The sequence below is a fragment of the Delphinus delphis genome, chromosome 2 (assembly GCF_949987515.2).
Source record: "Delphinus delphis chromosome 2, mDelDel1.2, whole genome shotgun sequence".
NCBI lineage: Eukaryota > Metazoa > Chordata > Mammalia > Artiodactyla > Delphinidae > Delphinus > Delphinus delphis.
In genome coordinates, this window is record NC_082684.1 from 171,788,040 (window position 1) to 171,810,859 (window position 22,820).

The window sequence follows — 22,820 nt, forward strand, 5'->3', positions numbered from 1 at the left end:
TTAAAAATATTAATCTTTTAAAATGGATATGTGAGAATAAATACAGTTAAATTAAGCACTTAGATGACTTGGACTAAAATTTATTTTGGAATTAAGAAACAGTTTCAGTTTATTTTTGGTAAGCAAAACAAAGATAAGCTAAGCTTAAAGAAAGAGACAAAATTTTATATACACTAGTTGTAAATTTTAAAAAGATATCAAAATAAGATAGTAAAAATAAGATAGTAAATTTTAAAAAGATATCAAAATAAGATGGTAAAAAAATAATGCTTGTATTTTCTTCTCTGATTTTTTTATATAGTGTTTTTCTCATCAAGAGGGACAGCAGAATTAAATTAGAAATGCACAAAAGTGAAACATCTAGATTAGCTCCAAATATCTCTAAATCAAACAAGTCACTTCCTATGAGTCAGCTCATGAGTTAAAGAAGAAATTACAAAGCAAACTGGGAAACATTTTGAGCTGAGTTATTATAATGAAAACCCAACATTATGCTGCTAAAATAATATTACAGGGAAATTTATAGCACTAAATGCTTATGTAAGAAAAGAGGAAAGTCTCTAATTCTACATAGAGGAACTAGAATAAGAAGAGAAAATCCAACCCAAAATGAACAGAAGGAAAAAAATAATAATGACAAAAGTAGAAACCAATGGAATAGAAAACAAAAACAAAAGTCAAACAAACAAACAAATGAAAAGGAAAAAAAAGAAAGAAAAATCAATGAAACAAAAACTGGTTCTTTGAAAAGGTCACTGAACACTAGCCAGATTGACTAAGGAAAATTAAAGGGAATAGAAGTTACAAGTTGCCAATATCAGGAATGATGAGGGGAAACCACTAGAGGTCCTACAGACGTTGAAAGGAAAATGAGAGAAAATTATGCCAAAACATGTAACAACTTAGATGATCTTGAAAGATGATTCCTTGAAAGACAGACTACCAAACCCCATTCAAGTAGAAATAGATAATATGAATAGCCTTATATCTAAGAATGCAATGGAATTGTTAAAAACCTTCCTACAAAAACAAAAAGCACCCCCCCCCAAAAAAAAACCCCAAAACTGCAGGCTCAGATGACTTCACTGGTGAATTGTACCATATATTTAAGTTAGAAATAATACTAATTCTACACAAACTCTTCCAGAAAATAGAGAAGATGGGTGAATACTTCCATCTAATTTTAAGGAGCTAGCATCCTCCTGACACCAAAATGAGAACAAAATTGTAAGAAAGAAAACTACAGATCAATATTTCCCATCATGTATGCAAAAGTCACTACCAAAATTTTAGGAAATTGAATCCCACAATATATAAAAAGGCTAATCATCATGACTAAGTGTGCTTCTTGCCCAGAATGCAATTTTGGTTTAAAATTCAGAAACAAAAATTAACCGAGTCGCCACTTCAATGGGCAAAAAGGGGAAATCATTTAATCCTCTTCATAGACACAGTAAACACATTTGACAAAACTGAATGAATACACATTCGTGTCAGAAATTGTTAAGAAAACTAGGAAAAAGGGAACATTCTCAACTTAATAAAGGCATCTATAAAAACGCTGCAGCTAACATCAGACTTAATGGTAAAAGACTGAATGTTTTCTCCTTAAGATCAAGCTGGGGTCTATCAACGAGGCAAGGCTTTACCTTTTACTTTTACCCCTTCTATTCAGTCTCGCACTGGCAGTCGTAGTCTATGCAGTAAGAAAGAAAAAGAAAAAGAAATAAAAGGCAAAACTAGGCAGTAAACAGTTTAACCTTGCCTTCAAAGAGGTCTGGCCTTTGCCCTCAGCTTCTGAGAGGTAACCTCTATGCTCTCAAAATTTTATGCTCGAGAGGAAGGAGTATCTTTGGTTTTTGGGGGTGGGAGTGGCTCACACCAGAAAGACCAACAGAGTGATTCAGGATGGAGTGTTTGGTCACATCATCTCAGTCATCCTGGAGACTGAGATCAATTAAGTGGTCAATCAATCAATCATACCTATGTTATGGAACGCACCCTCCACCCCCGCCAACCCCCCCCCCCCCACCAAACCCACGACTGAACACTGAGGCTTGAGTGAGCTTCCCTGGTAGCAGCATACTGTTACACATCAGTACTAGGAAAGTAATCCATCCCGCCTCTGCAGAAGAGAATAATGGGAGCCCTGTGTCTGGTTCTTCCCCAGACTCCAATTTATGCACTTTTGCCCCTGGCTGATTGTAATCTGTATCTTCTCCCTGTGATAAATTGTACCCATGAGTATAACAGCTTTCAGAGTTTGGTGTGTCCTTCTAAGTGAATTATTGAACCTGTGGGTGGATGGGAACCACCCAAATCTGTAGTTTGTGTCAGAAGTGAGAGTGATCTCTTGCAGGGACTGTTCCCCGTAGCTTTGTAGCTGGTTAAACTTTTGAGCGTACAGATTAGAAAGAAAGAAGTAAAACTGTCTTTATTCGCAGATGACATGATAATTTTGTAGAAAATCATCACACAAAATGCTACTAAATTGGTAAGGGGGTTTACCAAGATCTCAGAATACAGACTGCATTTCAGGACTTGTATATGCATACATGTAGCTCCATGAAACAGTAGGAGGCACAGAAATAGACTCTCACAGGTGAACAACTGATATTTCAACAAAGGTGCCAAGTAATTCAATGGGGAAAGAATAGTCTTTTGAACAAATGGCACAGAAACAAGTGGATATTCACATGCGAAAATGAACCTTGGCCCTTACCTCACACCAGATACAAAAATTACCTTAAAACTAATCATAGACCAAAGTGTAAAACTATGAAACTTGTAGAAGAAAACATAGGAGAAAATCTTGTGACTCCAGATAAAGCAAAGATTTAGACAGGACACAAAGACCACAAACTATAAAATATTTAGAAGTTGGATTTCACCAACATTAAAAACGTTTGCTCTTTGAACATCACTGTTAAGAAAATAACAAGCCAAACCATAAACTGGGAGAGAATATTTTCAGGACACTTATCTGATAAATGATTTTGTATCCAGAGTGTGTAAGGAACTTTTACAACTTGATACTAGGACAGACAGCTCAGTAATAAATGGATAAAAATTTTAAGAGACACTTTACCAAAAAAGGGATACGGATGGCGAATGAGCAGTGAAAAGATGCTCAGTATCACTAGTCATGAGAAAATGCTAATTAAAACCTCAGTGAGATACTTCTCACTGACACACTTACCAAAATGGCTAAAAACAAATAAACAAATCGCAGGCACATGCTGGCAACCACACTGCTCAGCTGGGACTCCCATGCTTTGCTGGTGGGAATGCAAAATGGAAATGGTACAGCCCCTTTGAAAAAGAGCTCAGCAGTTTCTTATAAAGCTAAACATACACTTGCCATACGACTCAGTAACTCCATTTGTGAAAACAAATGTCCCAACAAAGACCTGTGTGTGAATTCCTGTAGCAGACTTATTATTAATAGCCCCAAACGGGAAATAACCCAATGTTCACCAACTTGTGAATGGATGAATTATGCATGGGACGTCCATACACTGGAATACCTCTCAGCAATTAAAAAAACAAAAAAACCCCACAAAACCCAAAATACTGATACATGTAAGAACATGGCTTTTTTTCAAATGCATTATGCTAAGTGAAAGAAGCCAGATTCTAAAGGTTACATTCTGTATGAGTATATTTATATGATTTTCTGGAAACAGAGCGACAGAAAATAGATCAAGGTTGCCAGAGCGTGGGCGTGAGGGTAGGATTGACTACGAGGCACATGAAGAAACTATGTGGGGTTTTGGAACTGTTTTGTAGTGAATGTTCTTGTGGTGTCATAACTCTTCAAACTGGATACCTAAAAAACAGTCAGTTTTACTTTATATGATTTATCCCTCAATAGACTTGACTTACAAACAAAACCCAAACCCTGTGAAAAGGCATTTGCAATATGCGTGACTGATAAAGGATTAGTGTCTCAACTCTAGAATATGAAAGGATTCTTATGAACTAATAAGAAAAATTCAAGTCACTTAGTAGAAATAGGTGCAAAAGAACGAGCAGAAATTTCCCCAAATAGGATGAATAAAAAATTAACAAACACATAAAACTGCTTAATCTCATTTAGGAATCAAGGAACAGCCAATTAAACCTTCAGTTGGATATTATTTCCTATCCATCAGATTGGCTCAAAATGAAAGACTAGACCATTTTGAAAGTTAGTTAATAATGTGGAGCAATGGAAACTTCCATCCACTTCTTGTGGGGCTGTAATTTGGTAGAACTATTTTGGAAAACAGTTTGGTATTATTTAGTAAAGTTAAATAGTGTATACTTCCTGATCCTGAAATTCCACCTCTAAGCACATAATACCCTTCTGACATTCTGCCACGTGTGTAGCAGGAGATAGTATAAGAAAGCTTGTAAAAAAGAAAAAATACAACCCCCAGTATTCATCAAAAGTAGAATAGATACATAAGTTACTTTATAGCTTTACAATGTTATATTCTTCCACAATTCAAATAAATGAGCTATAGGCACAGGCATTAAAGTGAACGAATGTCAAAAACATTCATCTGCATGAAAAGAAACCACAGAAGTACACACAAAATTTGTGTAGACAAGGTTCAAAAGCCTCTCTCTCATAGGCTGTAGAGCATGATCATTTATAAACATGTAGCTGGAGACAAGTTGCCTGTATTTACATCCTAGCTCCCCAGTTCCTAGCTGTGTAGCCTTCAACACCTTGCACCACAATTTTCTCACTTGTACAGCGAGGGTGCGATCACTTATTAAGAGATGCTAACATGCTGGTGTAGCACAGGAAGAGATCATAAATGTTAGGCATTATTATTATTCCCTAGCCCACTAGGTGGAAACTCAGTGGTGCCAGGATGGCATGCGGGGGGCCCCCACCCCGCTGCCATTGAGCACACGGGGCAGCAGTTAAGACAATGCACAATGACAATGGCTCTGAGTGCAGAAATCTACAGCTGGCATCACAGAGGAGCGTGAACCACCAGGACTCAGGACCTACAGAAAAGGAAAGGGAACTGGGATTTCTGGAGCCCCAGGGACAAATCAGCCTAAAATACCAGTTGACATTTGTAGCCAAGTCCTTAACTGTTCTGATGAAACAAGAATTAGAATAAAATCAATGAAGTCCACACTTGGTGCAAGATAAGAACTACATGCAGTCCATTTCCAATTTCTTTCTTCCCTCCCGGCACAGATTTCCCAGATGGTATTTATTCCCAGCCTTTTACTTGACCACATTCTTCCTGTCTCTCAATTGATTGCTTATTGGCAACTTCTTCAAAGAATAGGACAGAAGGAAAAAGACACAAAGTGTAGAGCCCATCAAACCTCACATCTAAGACTTAGCCATTTCTGAAACTCAAGCTGCGGTATGGTGAGGCTGAATTTTCATTATGTGAAAATAATTTCGGGGGGAAGTGAGACTTTTGGGCAATCACATGGTTGCCTATTTTATCTGGCTTCTTCTCGCTAGTTTTTTTATAGTTTGATTACTGAACTGTCAGTTTGGAGAATAAAGTGATCTCCTGTTTTGATAGCCTTAGCATTATCATACAGGGTTGACTCTACTTACCAGTGGAAAGCTAATGATGGGTTGAAAAGAATGAAACTTTATAACCAAAGGGAACTGTGATCTCTACTACATTAGGAACATTCCATATAGTTTTTACTAGTATTTTATCATAACTCCTATACAGAAAGCTATTATTAAAGTAGAATTACTGTAATGCCTTGTTTATTACTTACCCTCTTATTTCTACTTGAGCTACAGCAGTGATGTTGATTTGCAGGCTCACAAAATTGCTGTCTGGGTTGTCCTTGTTGGAACTAAAACACAGTTGACATATGATTTAAATTTATTTTCTCAGACGTGTTACTACCATAGACGATCATAAAAAACCTTCTGTATATCAGAGGAGCAACATGCAGTACCAATATGATCATTTGGAAAACAAAAGTATATCCATTCTACAAAATTGTAACCATTTGTAAATGGAAATGTTAAGATCCTCTGTGAGCAAAAGAAATGTAATAACTTTCCATGAGGAGACACCTTATCTGAAAACATAACATATTTCTAGAGAAGCCAACATGTCTTTGCTGCAGTGACTAAGCCCAAAAGGCAGTAAGCTGAGTTCTTGTCCAGCTTCTACAAGGGACACATTCCTTAACTTCTCTGTGCATCAAGCTCATTGCCCATCCAACGGGAAAGGACAGCACAGTCAACTCCTGATTTTCCATACTAATAAAAGGAGAACTGGCATGAATGATCCAAGAGCAGCGCATAATGGAAGAAGTGTTTGTGGTTGGCTCTAGAATGCATCATACCATACATTGTTCTGGCAGCAAACTTACCTTCCTTATGGTTTATTTCTTAAGTAATATTAAAATAAGTGTACTTTACTGCATGCTCACTGGCTGACTAGGATGAGGGGTGAGGAGTGAGGAGTGAATCAGAAGTATGGCCAGTGGAGAGAAGAAGTAAGACCCCAGGAAGAGATTAACACAGTTAGGAGATAACATATAGGTTCATCAGGCACCTCAAGAATCTCAAGATAGAAGGTGCATGTTTAATAATATTTCTTTGAACAGTGGCAAAATTATTTTTAAGTTTGCTGTTTCTTTCTCTCAAATATAATTAGATATAAAATTTCACTTTAAAAATGCATGTCTTAAGCAACCAGTGCTGTAAGGAAAATAAAACATCATGTGACAAGAGGCTGGACCAGTCGCTGGGCTTTGGATGCAGCTGCCGTTTGCACTCATTGTCTTACTGGGCTGTCATCGAAATCACCCTAATATTCCAAAGGATAACGCAGCTTTTAGCAGACTGGGATATGACACCACCACTAACAGGTCATGTTTATATTCAGGTCTCATTAAGAAGAGAAAGCCTCCTCTTTTTTCATCATCAAATCTCATGCAGATGCAATGGACAAGCTCTCACACTGATGATGGTAATGGGCCATGTCCCGACTAGCTTTTGAAGCTTTCCAAATGTGGGAGCTGGAAAAGATATGATAAAGGTCTGCTTTCAAAGCAGGAGGAGACAGAATTGTTCCCACAATGCTTTTGAAAAGTGCTGTTCGATTGTATATACTGATAAGGCAACTTAAACGGCAAACACACATAAAAGACATAAACAGGCAAATGTCAGGCTCATTTCCTGCAAAGGGGTATCACTGCTAAGCTTGTGATGAGACTAGAGGGACTTGTTCACCAAAGTTTGAACCCCAGTTTCCAGGCCACTTTATTATTATCACATCTGGGGAGGATCAGTCAACTAAAAAGTTTTTTTTTTTTTTTTTTTAAAGCAGGATTCTGACTTACTAACTACCAAGAAGTCATTAAGTAATTCCCCTCGTTACAGACTTCATGGTTCCAAGTGCATTACAGGGAACTCTTTAGTTTGGAAGCTTAAGTCTAATTGTTCCACATTTTTACCCAGACCTTGTTCTAGTTTCTAGGTCACTACTGCTTTGCAACAGTGGAAATTAGAATTATAGAAAAAAAGTTTTGTTTAAGTTATCCTATAATTCTATTGCATTTTGCTTCCAAGTGGTTTAAATAATACAATTTTCATGACAACATCCTGAAAATATAAATAGATGTCAAGCATCGAAATTGTCTTGGGACAGGAGTCTAATACGAGGCTTATAGAGGCTGTTCTGAAAAGTCACAAAAGCAGTGGCAGAATCCAAGGCTAATTAAAATCACCCTCTGTCATACAGGCTTTGCCGGGGCACTTGGTACTGCAACCAGTGGTGTCAGCAAAATCTCCTGGTAAGAAAAGACACCAGGCTGGATATATAACTTAGATGCATCTTTCACCTCTTTCCTGGAAGGAAAACCTCCCTCACTAATACCACTGCTCCACTCAAACAAACAATTCATCACTGCCCTGGATGCTGAGCTATTTATACTGTCGGTGCTAGTTCTTCTCAAGAAATGATGAATTTCCTCTCCATGACTATAGCTTATGTTGTGTACCAAGGATAAACATGTTTTTCACTTATTACTCCAATGCTATTTTCTTTCTCCTTATTGCTTCCTATTTTCTATTTTCTAACATTCCCTCTATGCTTTCTGCGGTCTCTGGAATGTCAGCAAAACAATACAATGTTCATTTCACCATTACTGAGGAAGCAGCTTCAAGGATGATCACAAAGATCTGTTTGTACATGGGAATCGCAAACTGAGACCAGCTCTAAGCAGGGAGGAAGATGTTTACATGTCACATAGAGCCGGGGCATGGAGAGACCAGTTAATGCAAACATTTGGTGACACAAAATACTTTAAGTTTATTAATTTTCTCTTTTGAGTTCTATTTGTGGAAAAGGATATTAAACGTGGGTACCGGTGGTCAGTGTGCTCAAAAGCTTGAATTCAGACTTGAGAGCATTTGGTTTAATTTATTTTTGGTTTAAGCACATTTAAACTGAATACAGACCATCCATTAAACACTTATGTACATCTTTGGAGCCCGCCAGCAAAGCGTGCAGATAAATGTTCACCACTATATTTGAATATTAAAAGTATTCTCAAAACTTTTATGTTTTGGGAATTTGATGTTTAGTATGTTACTGTTGCCTCTCCAGTTCTTTCTACATTTCTGCATTTTTGTATTTTTCAGGATAATGTTAAAATAGTCATGAGTTTCTTTAGGGTCTGAGGATGGAATATAATCATGGACCATTTTAGATGAAGAGGGATGTTTAAAAGGCGGCCATTTCTATTTTCCATCAAATTCAGCACTTCCTCTCTAAATTCATTATTTGAATGGTGATCTACAGGATGGTTTTGGGGAAGGCATTTACAACATAATTTAGTGTCCTTTGCTCCTTGATTCAGCTACTAGTTACATCCGTTCTGTTATTCGAAACTGCAATTAAGGGTAAGAAGCAAACATCAGGAATTTGCTTTGCATCCTTGTACCAGACTTTCTGTCTAAAGGCTGCAACTTTTATGAGATAGGTATCTTTTTCTGAAGTGATGCAAAGCTTCACGCTACTGCAGGATCAGTGTTTCAGACAATGATGGTGAAAAACAGAAACTTCAGGTTACTGAAGTGTCTGGAGAGATGATGGTCCTTCCCTATGGAGTGCTTTTTCTTTTTCTCTTTTTCTTTTCTGAAAACTTAGAAATATAAACAGGAGATTTTCCAAATGAAAATATTTTGGACTACCTGAACCTTTTGGAAAATATACATTTATATAGTTACAAAGAAATGATTTAATACGCTTTTGGTAAAATGAAGGGGTATGATAGATGAATTCATTCCATCTGTATCCCATCACTAATTTGGGTAAAATTTTTAAAATCTCTAAGATTCAGCAGAAAATATTTAAGTTAAATTCGAAAAAGAACTGACTAAGGTCAGAACACCTAAGTTAGAAAACCTTCCTTCCTAGAAATCTATCACAAAGTTGAGAGGATATGGTTTGTGACACAGGTTGCAGATTTTAAAAATCTACTACATTCTTATAGAGATTATATATATATATATTTTTTAAGATTTTAAAAAGTTTTATTTATTTATTTTTGGCTGCGTTGGGTCTTCATTGCTGCCTGTGGGCTTTCTCTAGTTGCAGTGAGCGGGGGCTGCTCTTTGTTGCCGTGCGCGGGCTTCTCATTGCAGTGGCTTCTCTTGTTGCAGAGCACGGGCTCTAGGCACACGGGCTTCAGTAGTTGCGGCTCATGGGCTCCAGAGCGCAGGCTCAGGAGTTGTGGTGCACGGGCGCAGTTGCTCTGCGGCATGTGGGCTCTTCATGGACCAGGGATGGCACCTGCATCCCCTGCATTGGCAGGCGGATTCTTATGCACTGCGCCACCAGGGAAGTCCGGGATTATATACTTTTTTAAAAAAAACTGGTAAACCTCTAACTGAAGTCGCTATTAGAAAGTAATCCACTCTGTAAAGTAATTTCTCTAAAAGTCATCACGCTCTAATGACTTCCCTTCTTGCAGGACAGGAGGTAAGTTTAGAGATTAGTCCTCTTGCACACCAGTATTTGAGAACCAAATTGTAGGCACTGACTTCAGAGACATTGTTATATTAGAACAAGGGTTGAACACGCTGGGCATGTGCTGTCTATATCAGTGTTCTTCACACGTTTAAAATTGCAGCCCACAAATACATATGTATACATGCACACATATATATTTATATACGTCCTACAGGATGTCTTATGACACACATTTACATGTATCTGAAAGGAATTTTTCATGAACTCTGATATATTCTATTCCGTATCCTTTTCTTTTCATCCAGGTCTAGAGCCATTACATTGATTCCCTTACTGGCTAAAGGGTTTAAGTCCACACTTGGGAATCCCTGGCCCTCATGACACATTGCTCTCTGTAGGTCTTTTAACTCATGAAATATTATTTTCAGCCATGAAGGAGCAAACAGAATAGACAGAGACAAGGTAAAGTCCCACTTGAATCGTGGGGTAGAGTCAGCCTTAGACAAAAGGGGCAGCTCCCTTCAGGGTTTGGCTTAGAGTTGCCAGAGAAGGCCCTGCCTTCTGAATATATGATCTTACCTGCGTCCTGCCTTGCTGCTCACAATTAAACCGTCAGAGACTCACTCATCCTTGAAAAGTTAGATTACAAGATTGCAAGCTCAAAATCTATGCTTTTTTTGGAGAAATTATGTTCTCAGGGATTAGCTGACCCCCAGCAGAGAGAATGGCAGGATGTGGTAGGGGTACTGGTGCGGGGTGGGAAAAGCCATGTGCATCAGAAAGAGGAAAGACGGAGGAGCAGGTGGGGTGGGAGCGTGCTCAGGACAAAATTTTACTGTCACGCCTTGGCCTGCAGAATGGATCTCTTCTTCAAAAGCCACACACACACACACACACACACACACACACACACAAAATAGAAAAGAAAAAGCAAAAAAACAGAAATAACTAATAACTGAGAAACAAAGGTAAAATGGTCTGTGAACGTCTGGGTTCTAATTTCAGAAGAAAGTTTAAGGTGAAGGAGCTTGATGAGGGCATTCATTTCACCATGGATTCTCTTTACTACTGAATGCTGATGGTATTTCAGGCATGTAAAGGTCTAACCTTCTGATTTGGAGATCGAAGTTAATGCTTATGTTTGTTTTCTCAAGTCGTGGAACTGCAAATCGGAGGCCCAGAGAAGACTAAAAAAAAAAAAAAAAAAATCACAAGACACTAAGTTTATTACATGGGAGGAACCTTACACACAGCATAGAAATCTTTTTAAGTCATCCCTGCAAATCCCCACCCTAGACTGCTGTCCCTTTTTCTGCTTCTACCCCAAAGCTGAGACTTTGGGGCCCAGGCAATGTGAGTCCTTACACATTGTGGTTCCCTCTCTTCATTTATCCTCCTATCAACTCTTTTCCCGCCACCTTCTTTATGTGCTAAATTAAAAACAACCTAAATATACGAGAAGAGATTGATTTAGAAAACTGTGATGATTCTGTTTGATGGACATTTAGGTCATCATTGAAGTTAGTTACATCGGTAAAGCCTATGCCATGTGGAAAATGCCTCTAATGTAACTATGGTCAAAAAAGAAAAAAGGTTGCAAAGTTATATGTGCCATGGTTTCACCTATGGTTTTAAAAGGCTACCAGTGGGAAAATTACTGTACAGGAGTGAGGGTGTCTTGTAAGAAAATATACCAGGATAATATGCTGCAGTTCAGGTTGTGAGTGTACGGATTATTTTTTCCATCTTTCTTTCTCTTCCAAAGTTTTAAAACTGTTCTTACTATTTTTATAGTTTGAAAACAGCTTTTTAAAAACCTGGAGAAAAGTGCATCCAATGGTAAGATAAACAAGGAAGTAAAAATAGTAGCTGAGACATGTAATTATATTACTTAGGCTCTCATGCCCTGTACTACGCTTTATGTGCAATGTCTCATGTAATCACAACATCCACACCACGAGGCGTACAGTGAACGCTGACATTTTACAGTCCAGCAGCAATCTGAGGAGTAGGGAGATGAAGTGCCTTGCTCCAGGTGCCGAGCAAATAAACTCTAGATTTGGAACTGAAATCGCTACAAGCCAACTCCAGAACCTGGAACTCACAGCCACTACACTATGAGAATCAAACCAGCAATCAAACTGGTGTTATTATGAACCAGTAATAATATGAACTCATAATGAACCATCATTTTTATCATAAATCCTCATTTCACTAGCCCTTACCGAATGAGCTGCAAGCCAGGTACTGCCCTGGTGGCTCTACATATACCATATCATTGCATTGCTCCAAACATTCCTACAAACAGGTATTCTCCCATCTCAGGGTGACTTGCCCAAGGTATCACTGCTGATCATTGGAGAAACTGGGATAATAATTAGGGTGCACCTAATTATTAAGCCTATACATCCTTATGCCCCAGCCAGGATGAATTCCTTTATAATTCCAAACGTGCAATTTTCTGTCAGACCTCTGGGGCTTTGCACATGCTCTTCTCTCTTCTTTAGAAACGTTTACAGTCTTTTCCTGCTTTTTCTACTTGCAGAACTCCTACTCATGCGTCAAAACTCAGGACAAGGGGTCCTCCTGCAATACACCCTCCAAGCCCACAGGCCAGGTCAGGCAGAAATGTTCTCTTTATTCTTTGTCTCCTTCTTTGCTACTCACCCATGACTCAACCTATAATGTTGCTAAATTTTAAGTTTCTTATGGAATGGGGATTGTACATTTTCATCTCGATATTATCAGACTCTAGTTTAGTACCAGGCATATAGAAGGAGTGTAATTAAAAGTGGTGAAAAAGAGTGTGCCCTTGTTTGCACACTTCCAGTGATGGGGAGCTTACTGTATTGTGGGGAGGCCTGTATAATGTTGGTCTTTTATTATTCAGCACAAGATGAGGATACCCTAAAGGTGTGACAATTTCATACTGATAAGAGACATATGTTCTTAACTAGAACCAAAAGCCAGATCTCTGGGCATTGATTCTAAAGAGGCTTTGTTGAGCCACTGTTTTTTTTTTTTATTATCCTACTAGAGAGACTTTGTGAATTTTTACAAATCTTATCGGTATCTAAATATTTTACATTATTAAAGCTATTATATGAAAATGATGTTACTACTTACAAATCAGAAGTAAACTTCTGAATACAACCTTGAATACTTTGTTAAAATAAAAAGTCACTTGAAAACTACTTTTTAAAAAATATCAGGACTGGGATAATTAATCCCGGCAATTTGTGATGCTTTCTAATAGTTAGGACTACTTTTACAGTTGGAATTTTACTACAACCCATTAAGAGTATTCTTTTAGAAGTACAAAATGAAGAAGTAAATAAATCAAAGCATTTTATAACAAAACAGAATGCAATAAAATTTGATGTGTTTAAGGGCATTCAAGGGTGAGATAAGAAAGCTATTAGGTTTCTTCTACTATAGACCTCAGAGATAAACGAATACGAACCATTTACTTCCTTGACTTCTAAAGATTATTTGCTGGTAAAATGGATTGACATCTTTTCACAAAAACACATTTGTGGCTAAGACCACACTGCCATTTTTACCCTCCACTTTGAACAACACTGGTGTCCAGTTTTTGTTCCAAGATTATCCTTAGTTATTGATGACCTTAGATGATCTCTGGTCTGGATATAACACTTTTAATACTGAAAAAGGAATGAGTGCCCGGTCACCTACAGATGCTAACACCATTACCACCATGTCAATTCATTTCTGTCTGGCCTTAGGTAGACCTTTTCCTATCAAATTGGGTGGCTGAATTTTTCTTGAAAACTAGTCAAAGGATTTATTAGCTTCTAGATAAAAGGATTCTAATGAAAAATGTTCTAATATCTCAGCTTAGACATCCCATTCTGTCTTTCATGGCTTTGTTGAAAAATCTCATCTGTTATTCATTAGTTTTTATCCAATTTTTGCAGACCTGCTAGAACGTGGGCTTTTTGTTGAGGCCTGGTTCGAATCCTGGCTTCTGTTCTTCATTGTGTGAGACTTTGGGTAACTCATTTGATTTCTCTGAGTCTCAGTTTCCTCATCCATAACACAGGAGAAATACCTGACTCATAGGCTTGTTGGTAGTTGTGAAAATTAAATGAGATAACACACACAAAACACCCAGTGATGGAATTATAACACAGAGGGCAATCAACACATGTTAATTAATAAAAATGCGTTATAAACATTTACCTTTCATTTAAATATTTACTTTTTTGACCCAAGAAGTGAGTTTACTAGACTACAGCTTGGCATATCTTTTAAATACTCAGGATGAACGGAATGATAATCAATTTAGAATATAAAAAGGCAAACATACTATTTTAGCACAATATCCCAGATTATAAACCGGGAATAGGTGTTACTGGATAGAAAGTTTCAAAGGCTCAAATAAATATGAGAAACACTGGGCTAGAAGGTTTCCTTACTGCAGAACTTCTCAGCACCTTTAAAATGGAACAGGCACCTGAATGTCCCAGGGGAGGATATGATTCTCAGCAGTGACTATAGGGCTCCCTTGTAAGGGCTTGCCTCAAAGGATTAACACTCTTTGGAAGACGCTTTGGGAAGCTGTTCTAATACAAACCTACACACTTACACATTTCCAGGAAGGTTTTTTCAAACAGGCCATTTCATTATCAATGAATCATAAGCATCTAATTTAAAACAGAGGACTACATATGTTTAATTTGTAACACTTAATTACGTAGTATTTGCAGATTTCAGGGTTTTTTTCCTGATTTATAACTCCATAAAATAATGATTTCTACTGTGATATTTATTACAAGGAGTTACTCTGTGTATACTTAAACTGCAATGGCATAAAATGAATTTATTGACCACAAGTAATCCTGAATGGGAAGTTCCTAAACCTGGAAACAAAGAAAGAAAAAGAAGATTCCGTATTCTTTCATAAGCCTGTTACAGATCATGATTGATCCTTTCTTTTTTCTTGCTATAAACAATTTTCTGCATTATTCTTTATCAAGTAAGATGCATGGAAAATACAGACCTGGTAAAGCTGTTTTCAAACCTGGATTATGGTAATATTTTAACAGGAAAACACTGTGAATGATATTCACATGGGAGGTATATGTAAAGTAAAAGTTTAATCATCTTTGCTAAAATTCTTAATTCTGTTATTTCTTAAATCCTTTACATCGTAGTTCTTCTTGGATTCAAAGAAAACATTTGTAGTGAAATTCAAAGAAAATATACTCGAGAAAAAAATCTGTAGTAAAAAAAAATAGTTTTTAGAGATTTGTTGAGACTGAAGACATGTAAGACTGATGTCAAAAGAAAAGGCATATGGGCTTCCCTGGTGGCGCAGTGGTTGAGAGTCTGCCTGCCGATGCAGGCAGGGGACACGGGTTCGTGCCCCGGTCCGGAAAGATCCCACATGCCGCGGAGCGGCTGGGCCCGTGAGCCATGGCCGCTGAGCCCGCGCGTCCGGAGCCTGTGCTCCGCAATGGGAGAGGCCACAACAGTGAGAGGCCCGCATACCACACACACACACACACACACACACAAAGGCATATGAAAGTATTCATCATTTGGTGTATTTTAGCTCAGATTGTCCACTCAGTGTGGGGTTGTGATGCAAAATCCCACCACCCTGGGAATTTCCTGCCTAATTGGTTTTAGTTGCCAGGTGCTAAATTGCTGAGTGCTAATTGGGGGTGCTCTCCACTAGTTCTCTTTAAAATTCAATTAGACAGAAATCAGTTAAGTGCATCTGGTTTTCTCTTACGTTTGTTCCAGCCACCATAGGGTTCCCAAGGTCACACACCACCATTCGGGTGACATTGTCCATCTTGTACTCACAGCTCAGTGGTCGCAATGCCTGCAACGGGAAAGAACACCAGTGTGGAGTCAGGGGCGGAATAAACGACATCCTGTCGCCAAAGCAATGCTGCGGGCCAGGCAGCTTCTCTTGATTTCAAACACCTGTGTGAGTGCCTGAGCCCAAGGGTTCATGTGTGACCATCAACTCAGAAGAGAAGCTTGTGAGAAAAGACCAAAGTTTAATTTTAAGAAGAAACATGTTTTATGGGTAAACACATTTGTTGTGTTTCATTGAGGAAGAAAATGCTTAGTAGAATATATATATATGTGTGTGTGTGTATATATATATATATGTATATATACATATACATATATATATGTGTGTATATATATACATATATATACACACACACACACACACACACACACACACACACACACATTTTTTTTTTTTTTTTTTTGTCTGTTCCATGTGGCATGTGGGATCTTAGTTCCCTGACTAGGGATTGAACCTGCACCCCCTGCAGTGGAAGCGCTGAGTCTTAACCACTGGACCGCCAGGGAAGTCCCTGAAAATGCTTAGTAGACTATTTATATGAACATTTTTGAAATGATTTGCACTACTGTTCATGTTCAGTTTGGGCCATGAAGATCATGGATAATTAAACATAACTAAACAAATTAATTTTTGCAAACATGAAATGACAGCAAGATGTATATTATAGATTATCCTACAACGCAATGACCATTTGCAAGAGAATTGCTTTGGACACAAATTTCTCCATACCATGGTTCCATTTTGAGATTACACACCCAATCTTAGTTCAATTCTATAAATACTTGGGAAGAGAACACTTTTTTATGTTTACCCACTGCTTTTCACCTCCCGTCTTGCCCCATATCCTGTTCTGATTAGAATGTATAAAAACTCAAGTTTGAAGAGGCACTTAGAACTGTGTGCTGGAGAAGGTCTCAAGGTTACAGCCGATGGGCTTATTTTACTTAGCCTAATGTCCTTAAGGGTCATCCATGTTGTAGTATGTGGCAGAATTTCCTTCCTTAAGGCTGAATAATATTCCATTGTATGTGTGTACTGTATATTGTTCATCTGTTCACCCACTGATGGCCATTTGGGTTGTTTCCACCTCTTGGCTATTGTGAATAGTGCTGCTACGAAAATGGATGTGCAGGTTATCAGTTGAGATACTGATTTTATTTCCTTTGTATATATACACAGAAGTGGCATTGCTGGATCATATGATAGTTCTCTTTTGAAGTTTTTGAGGATGATGTAATTTTTAAGGGGAAAATTTGGGGAGACTATTGTTTTGCTGATTGTATGAGGTGGTGTTAGTGTATTTCTTATTGGGCCCCAGTTCTTGAACACTGCTTTGTTTAACTGGGCACCTGAGCATCTCATAGCTCAGGAATAATTTTTAGATTATTGTTCATTCATTTTGGAGATTTCTCTGAGGTTCAAAGAATAATTTTAGGAGATGATCTGGATCTTAAACTGCATTTTTGCGTCCATTGCCAAAGCCTGTTATTTGTACCATAATGGCAATTTAGTACAAAGGGAAAATAAGGGTTATATTTATTGCAGCATCTGTGTTTGTGTCTAAAATACTGTTTATTTTAGCAAGAACAAGGTTGTGATTCAACACTGGTTTCAGGTTAGTGGAAAAAACTGAGACTGTGGCGTTTTGCTTTCTAGTCTTCTGTCCTGTGTTTATGTGAAAAACACATGAAAGGAAAACAGTGAAATCTAGTGGAAAAGGAGTTATTGACCTATGTTTGTGTTATTATAAATGTTCCCGTGTTTAAATTAATGGATCTTTACAGTGGAATATCATGCCAGAATGACAAAGGATGTGTTAAATCTGTGAGTGTTGGTCTGGAAAGATAGTCTATGAAACGTAGACGTAGAGATGGAGGTGTGTATGTGTGGGCAGAGAAAACAGTCTGCAAGGATATATAAACTGAGTGGAGAGAATTAAAAGTTATTTCTATGTGGTAGCATTAAAAAAAAAAAAAAGTTACACCCGACGGAGGGGAAAGTAAAGGAGGTTTATCTTTGGACTCCTGTCCTCTGGTCACAGCTCTCCCTTGTGTCTTCAGGCTAGAAATCCACATCTGGATCTCCACCCTGAGCCCCTTTCCATCTTTCAAAACCTAATGTCCCTATGGCCCTGCTCTTGCCCGTGGTAATAGCTACATACGTTCATCCATTACTTCACTCTGACTTGGTAAGTGCTACTGATGTATTACCTGTCAGCCTCATTCCCAAAGATAAGCTTGCAAACTGAGGACTTTCACAAAGGACCCCACGAGAGGACCATGGAAGAGGGTTCCAAATACGAGGACCACTTAGCCGTCGCTCAGCTCTATCGAAATTTCATTTAAGGAAGTCATGTGAATTTTCAAGGATAAGTTTCAGAAACCACCTCCTTTCCATTCTTTCCACATGGTTGAGAAAAACCAAGAGCCAAAACCAAAACAAAGAAAAGGCAAATGAACCCCAGATACCTAAGTCAAGAGCTCTGTGGGTAAATCATACGCTTTAAGAAAATGAGCTTAAGCAAGCAGGGGGTTTTTTGTATCTGTTCTCTTCCCAGTGCCTAGAAAAACGTCCAGCACAAAGCAGTAGACGGTGTCAGGAGATACACAGCAAACGTAGCTCCCAATCTTTCCTACGAGGAGCCTGAAATGAAATGGACAAGCACTATAAAGCCCTCTTCCTGCCATCAGCCATTGAAAGGTGTGTTTTAACTCATGGGAAAGAAATGAAATCTCTGATATTCAGAGGCAGCATTTAATACCTGCTCTTTGCAAATAACCTGAGTGACATGTTAGTATCCTAAGGAGGTAAGAAACATATTTTCCAAAAGCTGATAATATTTTTCCTTCTCAAAGGTAGCTTTAGCATGTATTCAAGTTCTGAAGGATCCATAACTGGCTCTAATTGTACAGAGATGTTTTGTGTTGGGATTACTAACTCAATCCTGAAAACAGGAAAAAAAAAAAAAAAGAACTCAGCAACAGCTTTCCAAAATACCCACGTGTCCCTTGAACATAATTCAAGGATTTGGTTTCTAGAGTAAATATTTTTATCTTATCTGAAGGTTGAAAGTCATATGTACATTTTTTCCCCAGCTTTCTAGAAATAGCTTTTTCACATCAATCAGAGATCTTTTCTCTCCCCAGATTCCCCACCCTTTTTCTTTTTTTAACCTTTATTTCCTCTCTCTGAGTGGGAGAAACAATGATTGTTTTTGTAGATATTTCTAGATTATTTTCCTCAGCTGTTCCTGGGACTATCTTGTTCTCATCCATTTATAGCTCTTAGAGTATTATTCATTCACTGAAAATATTTACTGTGTACCTGCCACTTACCAGGCACTGATCAAAAAAAAAAAACAAAACACCCTTGTCCTCCTTAAATGTCCTATTATTATAAGAATCGTAATAAGGAATCACAAGCAATTGTAACAAGCACTGGAAACACACAATTAGTACAGTTTGTTAAGTTTCATGAGAGCAGAAATTCACAGTGTTGGAGGAGGACAGGCACATAGAAGTAAGCAATCAGAGAAGACATCCTGGAGGAAGTGACATAACCTCATAGGGGGCCTGGCAGCTCAGTGGTTAAGAAGACGGGCCTGGACCTGACAGCTGAGGTGTCAGTCTTGGTTCTGCTACGTAATAGCTGTGTACCTTTGGGCATGTTTCTGAATTTCTCCTTATCTATACAACAGGGAAAATGATAGCCTTACCGTTTCTCTATCAGGCTGTTATGAGGACTAAGTAAATTGACTACTTGCAAGAGCACAGAGCAGAGCCCAGCTCATAGCAATTGCTCGGTGAATTTCAGCAGCCTCAGTCGTTATTAGGCTGAGGCCTGAAGGGTGAGTAGTAAGAAGTAAGCTGGGGAAAGGGGATGAGAGAGTAGAGTTACAGAGGGAACAGCAGGTGCGAGCTCTCTGTGGCGGGAGGGCGCATAGGTATTACAGAAACAGAAAAGAAATTCCATCCCTCTAGGACTAGGGTGGGAGGTAAAGGAAAGAAGCAAAGACTCGTGATGAAGCTGAGGAGGTCAGCAGGGTTGATGTAATTAAGGGCCTCATAAGTCATCTCAGGGCTTTGTAGGACTTTATCCTATAAGCAATGGGGAGCTAGTGAGGGTTTTCAGCCAGAGAGTGACAGGGTCAGATTTGCATTTTAGAAAGAGGGCTTCCCAGGGCTTCCCTGGTGGTGCAGTGGTTAATAATCCGCCTGCCAATGCAGGGGACACAGATTTGATCCCTGGTCCGGGAAGATCCCACATGCAGTGGAGCAACTAAACCCATGAGCCACAACTACTGAGCTCGCGTGCCACAACTACTGAGCTCACGTGCCACAACTACTGAAGCCCACGCACCTAGAACCCGTGCTCCGCAACAAGAGAAGCCACTGCAACGAGAAGCCCGTGCACCACAACGAAGAGTAGCCCCTGCTCACCGCAACTAGAGAAAGCCCAGCAATGAAGACCCAACACAGCCAAAAAAAGAAAGAAAGAAAGAGAGCTTCCCATGCAGGGAAGGGGCTGGAGGCTGGGAGATGGGGAGATGAGTTAGGAGACTGGTGTAGCCATCTTGGGAGAAGATTGTGCCAGCCTGGAGGAAGGCAGTGACCGTGGCAGTGAGATGGAGAGAGGATAGGGTTGGACAGGTGTAGGACTGACTTAGGCTTTAGAAACTGGGTGGAGACTGGCGCGATTCTCTGAGACAGACTAGAGGGAGGAGGAGTGTGGGAAGATGACGTCTAGTTCCAGAAGCACTGCATGTGAGGTAGTTTGAGACAGAGGAGTGGAGCATGTATGAGGTCCCTTGAATAGACACATTCATAGTGACAGAATGTGGAACACTGGGTACCAGAGGCTGGGGAAAGGGGGCAAGAGGGAGTTGGTGTTTCATGGGTACAGAGTTTCAGTCTGGGGTGATGAAAGTGTTCTGGAGATGGACGGTAGTGATGGTTACACAACAATGTGATTATACTTCGTGGCACTGAACCGTACACCTCAAAAGGGTTAAAATGGTACATTTTATGTTACATATAGTTTACAACAATAATAATAAAAAGATAAGGCACATGGGCCTTTATTCCTAGAAAAATTTAGAAGGTCACCGAAAAGAACTGTAAAGGCTGGCTCCCTTAAGGTCTCCAGAGGAAGAGATGATCAGCTTCTACATTTTCGAAAAGATGAATGTTTTTAGCCAAAGAACAACAAAACTGACAATCAGATAATCCCTCATACTTTTCCCCTTGAGAGAAAATTGTTAAAAAAAAAAAAACAAAACTTGAACCAAGTATAAATAAAAAGAGACACAAACTTCAAACTGCTTAACAACAAAGAAGGAATTAGAATGTGGCTTAGTCATGTCAAACCAGATTCTGCCCAAGGGAAACTGATGGAGGAAAAACAGTTAAAGACTCATTGGAGATTATAGATAATGTCTGTTATAATGTTTAAAGCCAAAGATAGAAATGATAAATGTTTCCTGTGTTTTCCACCCAACAGTGAACAGTAAACTAGATGTTTTGCTAAAAGAAGAATATTTTGAATAGATGCTTTGTTTAACAAAGTCAGGGGTGCAGTGACAGAAAAGGAGTTGAAATAAAAATATAGGAAGAGCCCTGGAACATTTTTTAAAATAACATACTTGAGCTTCATTGTTTGTTTATGTATTATTTGCATGTAATTATTCTTAAGTGATATGTTCCTACAGATTTCTTCAACAGAAACTCGTGATGACTGTACAACTGTCAAAGATACTGGATTATTGCTCCTCTGGGTTATTTTTTCACTGAGAAGATAATTCAGTCAAAACATAAGTCATGAGACTAGCGGTGTGCGCAGAGAATTTTGTATTCCCCACGTTTGTAAATGCCTTTCAAATACTGACGTCACAACCGTTGTTAGCATTTCTTTAGAGGAATTCTTTTTCATTAAATTATTTGATCATTAGAATGTGCACGTTCCCAAGAGGATGCAGTTTTTGGAAAGTAGCAGAACTTTAATAAACTTCAGTTAAATGAACATATCCATCAGCAAGAATTTAAATAACACTCATCATGCCGACTTCTACGTGAAGTGCAGGGATGACTATAAAAGTGTGAAACTTGGTCTCTGCCCTTAATTGTGAGTCTGTGTATCTTTGAAGCCAAGGGACTCTCTCTGTTATCCTTCACTGTATTTATAATGGTTTTAGAGCAGAACCTGAGGATATTCTGAGTGGGAAGATTCATATTGTGATAAGGAAAGGAAATCTGTAAAAAGCATTGCTGTGAGTTTAACAAATAGTGGCATTGCAGGACTGGCAAATGACAAAAACCTGGCTTTTTCTTGGTCCCAGTCCCGAAAAGGTGGACCAAGAAAAAAGAAAACATGAACGTGTTTCCTTTCCAGTGCCTGTCTAGGCTGTTTTCAGTGCTCAGCTGGGAGTGGTCGGACCTTCCTCCATAAGCAGTAATGAAAACCAGACCTCCGGGGACCTGCTTGAAGCATAAAGGAACTCAAAGACCAGAAAACAGCCAGGGAGGGTGGGAGTTAGCTTGGGGAGTGTAGCGGATGGATCACATTGATGAGCTGCTTCTTTCAGACAGCTGTCTTCCGTGTTTCAACTCCCAATCTTGGGCCAGTTTATCTTTGCACCGTGGCCGAGAAAGATATTAATACTGCTTAAGACCATCTTCCTTCCTGGGCCGTTGCTATTCTGCTTAACAAACTAAGGTGCCATTTTGTTTTGTTTTATCGAGGAAGGAATCCTCAGCTAAGATGACTTAACATGGATTTGTCTTCAAAAATATACCGAGCTCTTTCCTCCTCCAGATCACCTACAGGCATTACCTTGTTGCTGCGTTCAATCCCAACATAATCAGCCTCTTCTGGAATTATCACAAAGAGCTCGGCTTCGTAGGCACCTTCCCCTTCATTTCTCGCGTTGATTATGAGCGTAAGGTGGTTTTCATCTCCAATGATGACCTGATGCTTATCTCTAAAAATGCAGTTTA

At 38.9% G+C, this 22,820-nt stretch overlaps 1 protein-coding gene across 1 annotated transcript in view; it reads right to left on the minus strand.

Annotated features, from left to right (window-relative positions):
• Positions 1–22,820, minus strand: part of ITGA8 (integrin subunit alpha 8) — a 179,813-nt gene that overhangs the window by 53,312 nt on the left and 103,681 nt on the right. The window contains exons 20-23 of the mRNA XM_060006296.1: positions 22,657–22,804; positions 15,736–15,828; positions 11,082–11,161; positions 5,755–5,835 (exon numbers count right to left, since the gene is read on the minus strand). Of these exons, the coding sequence (XP_059862279.1) occupies positions 5,755–5,835; positions 11,082–11,161; positions 15,736–15,828; positions 22,657–22,804 (402 nt within the window). The remainder of the gene's footprint in view (positions 1–5,754; positions 5,836–11,081; positions 11,162–15,735; positions 15,829–22,656; positions 22,805–22,820) is intronic.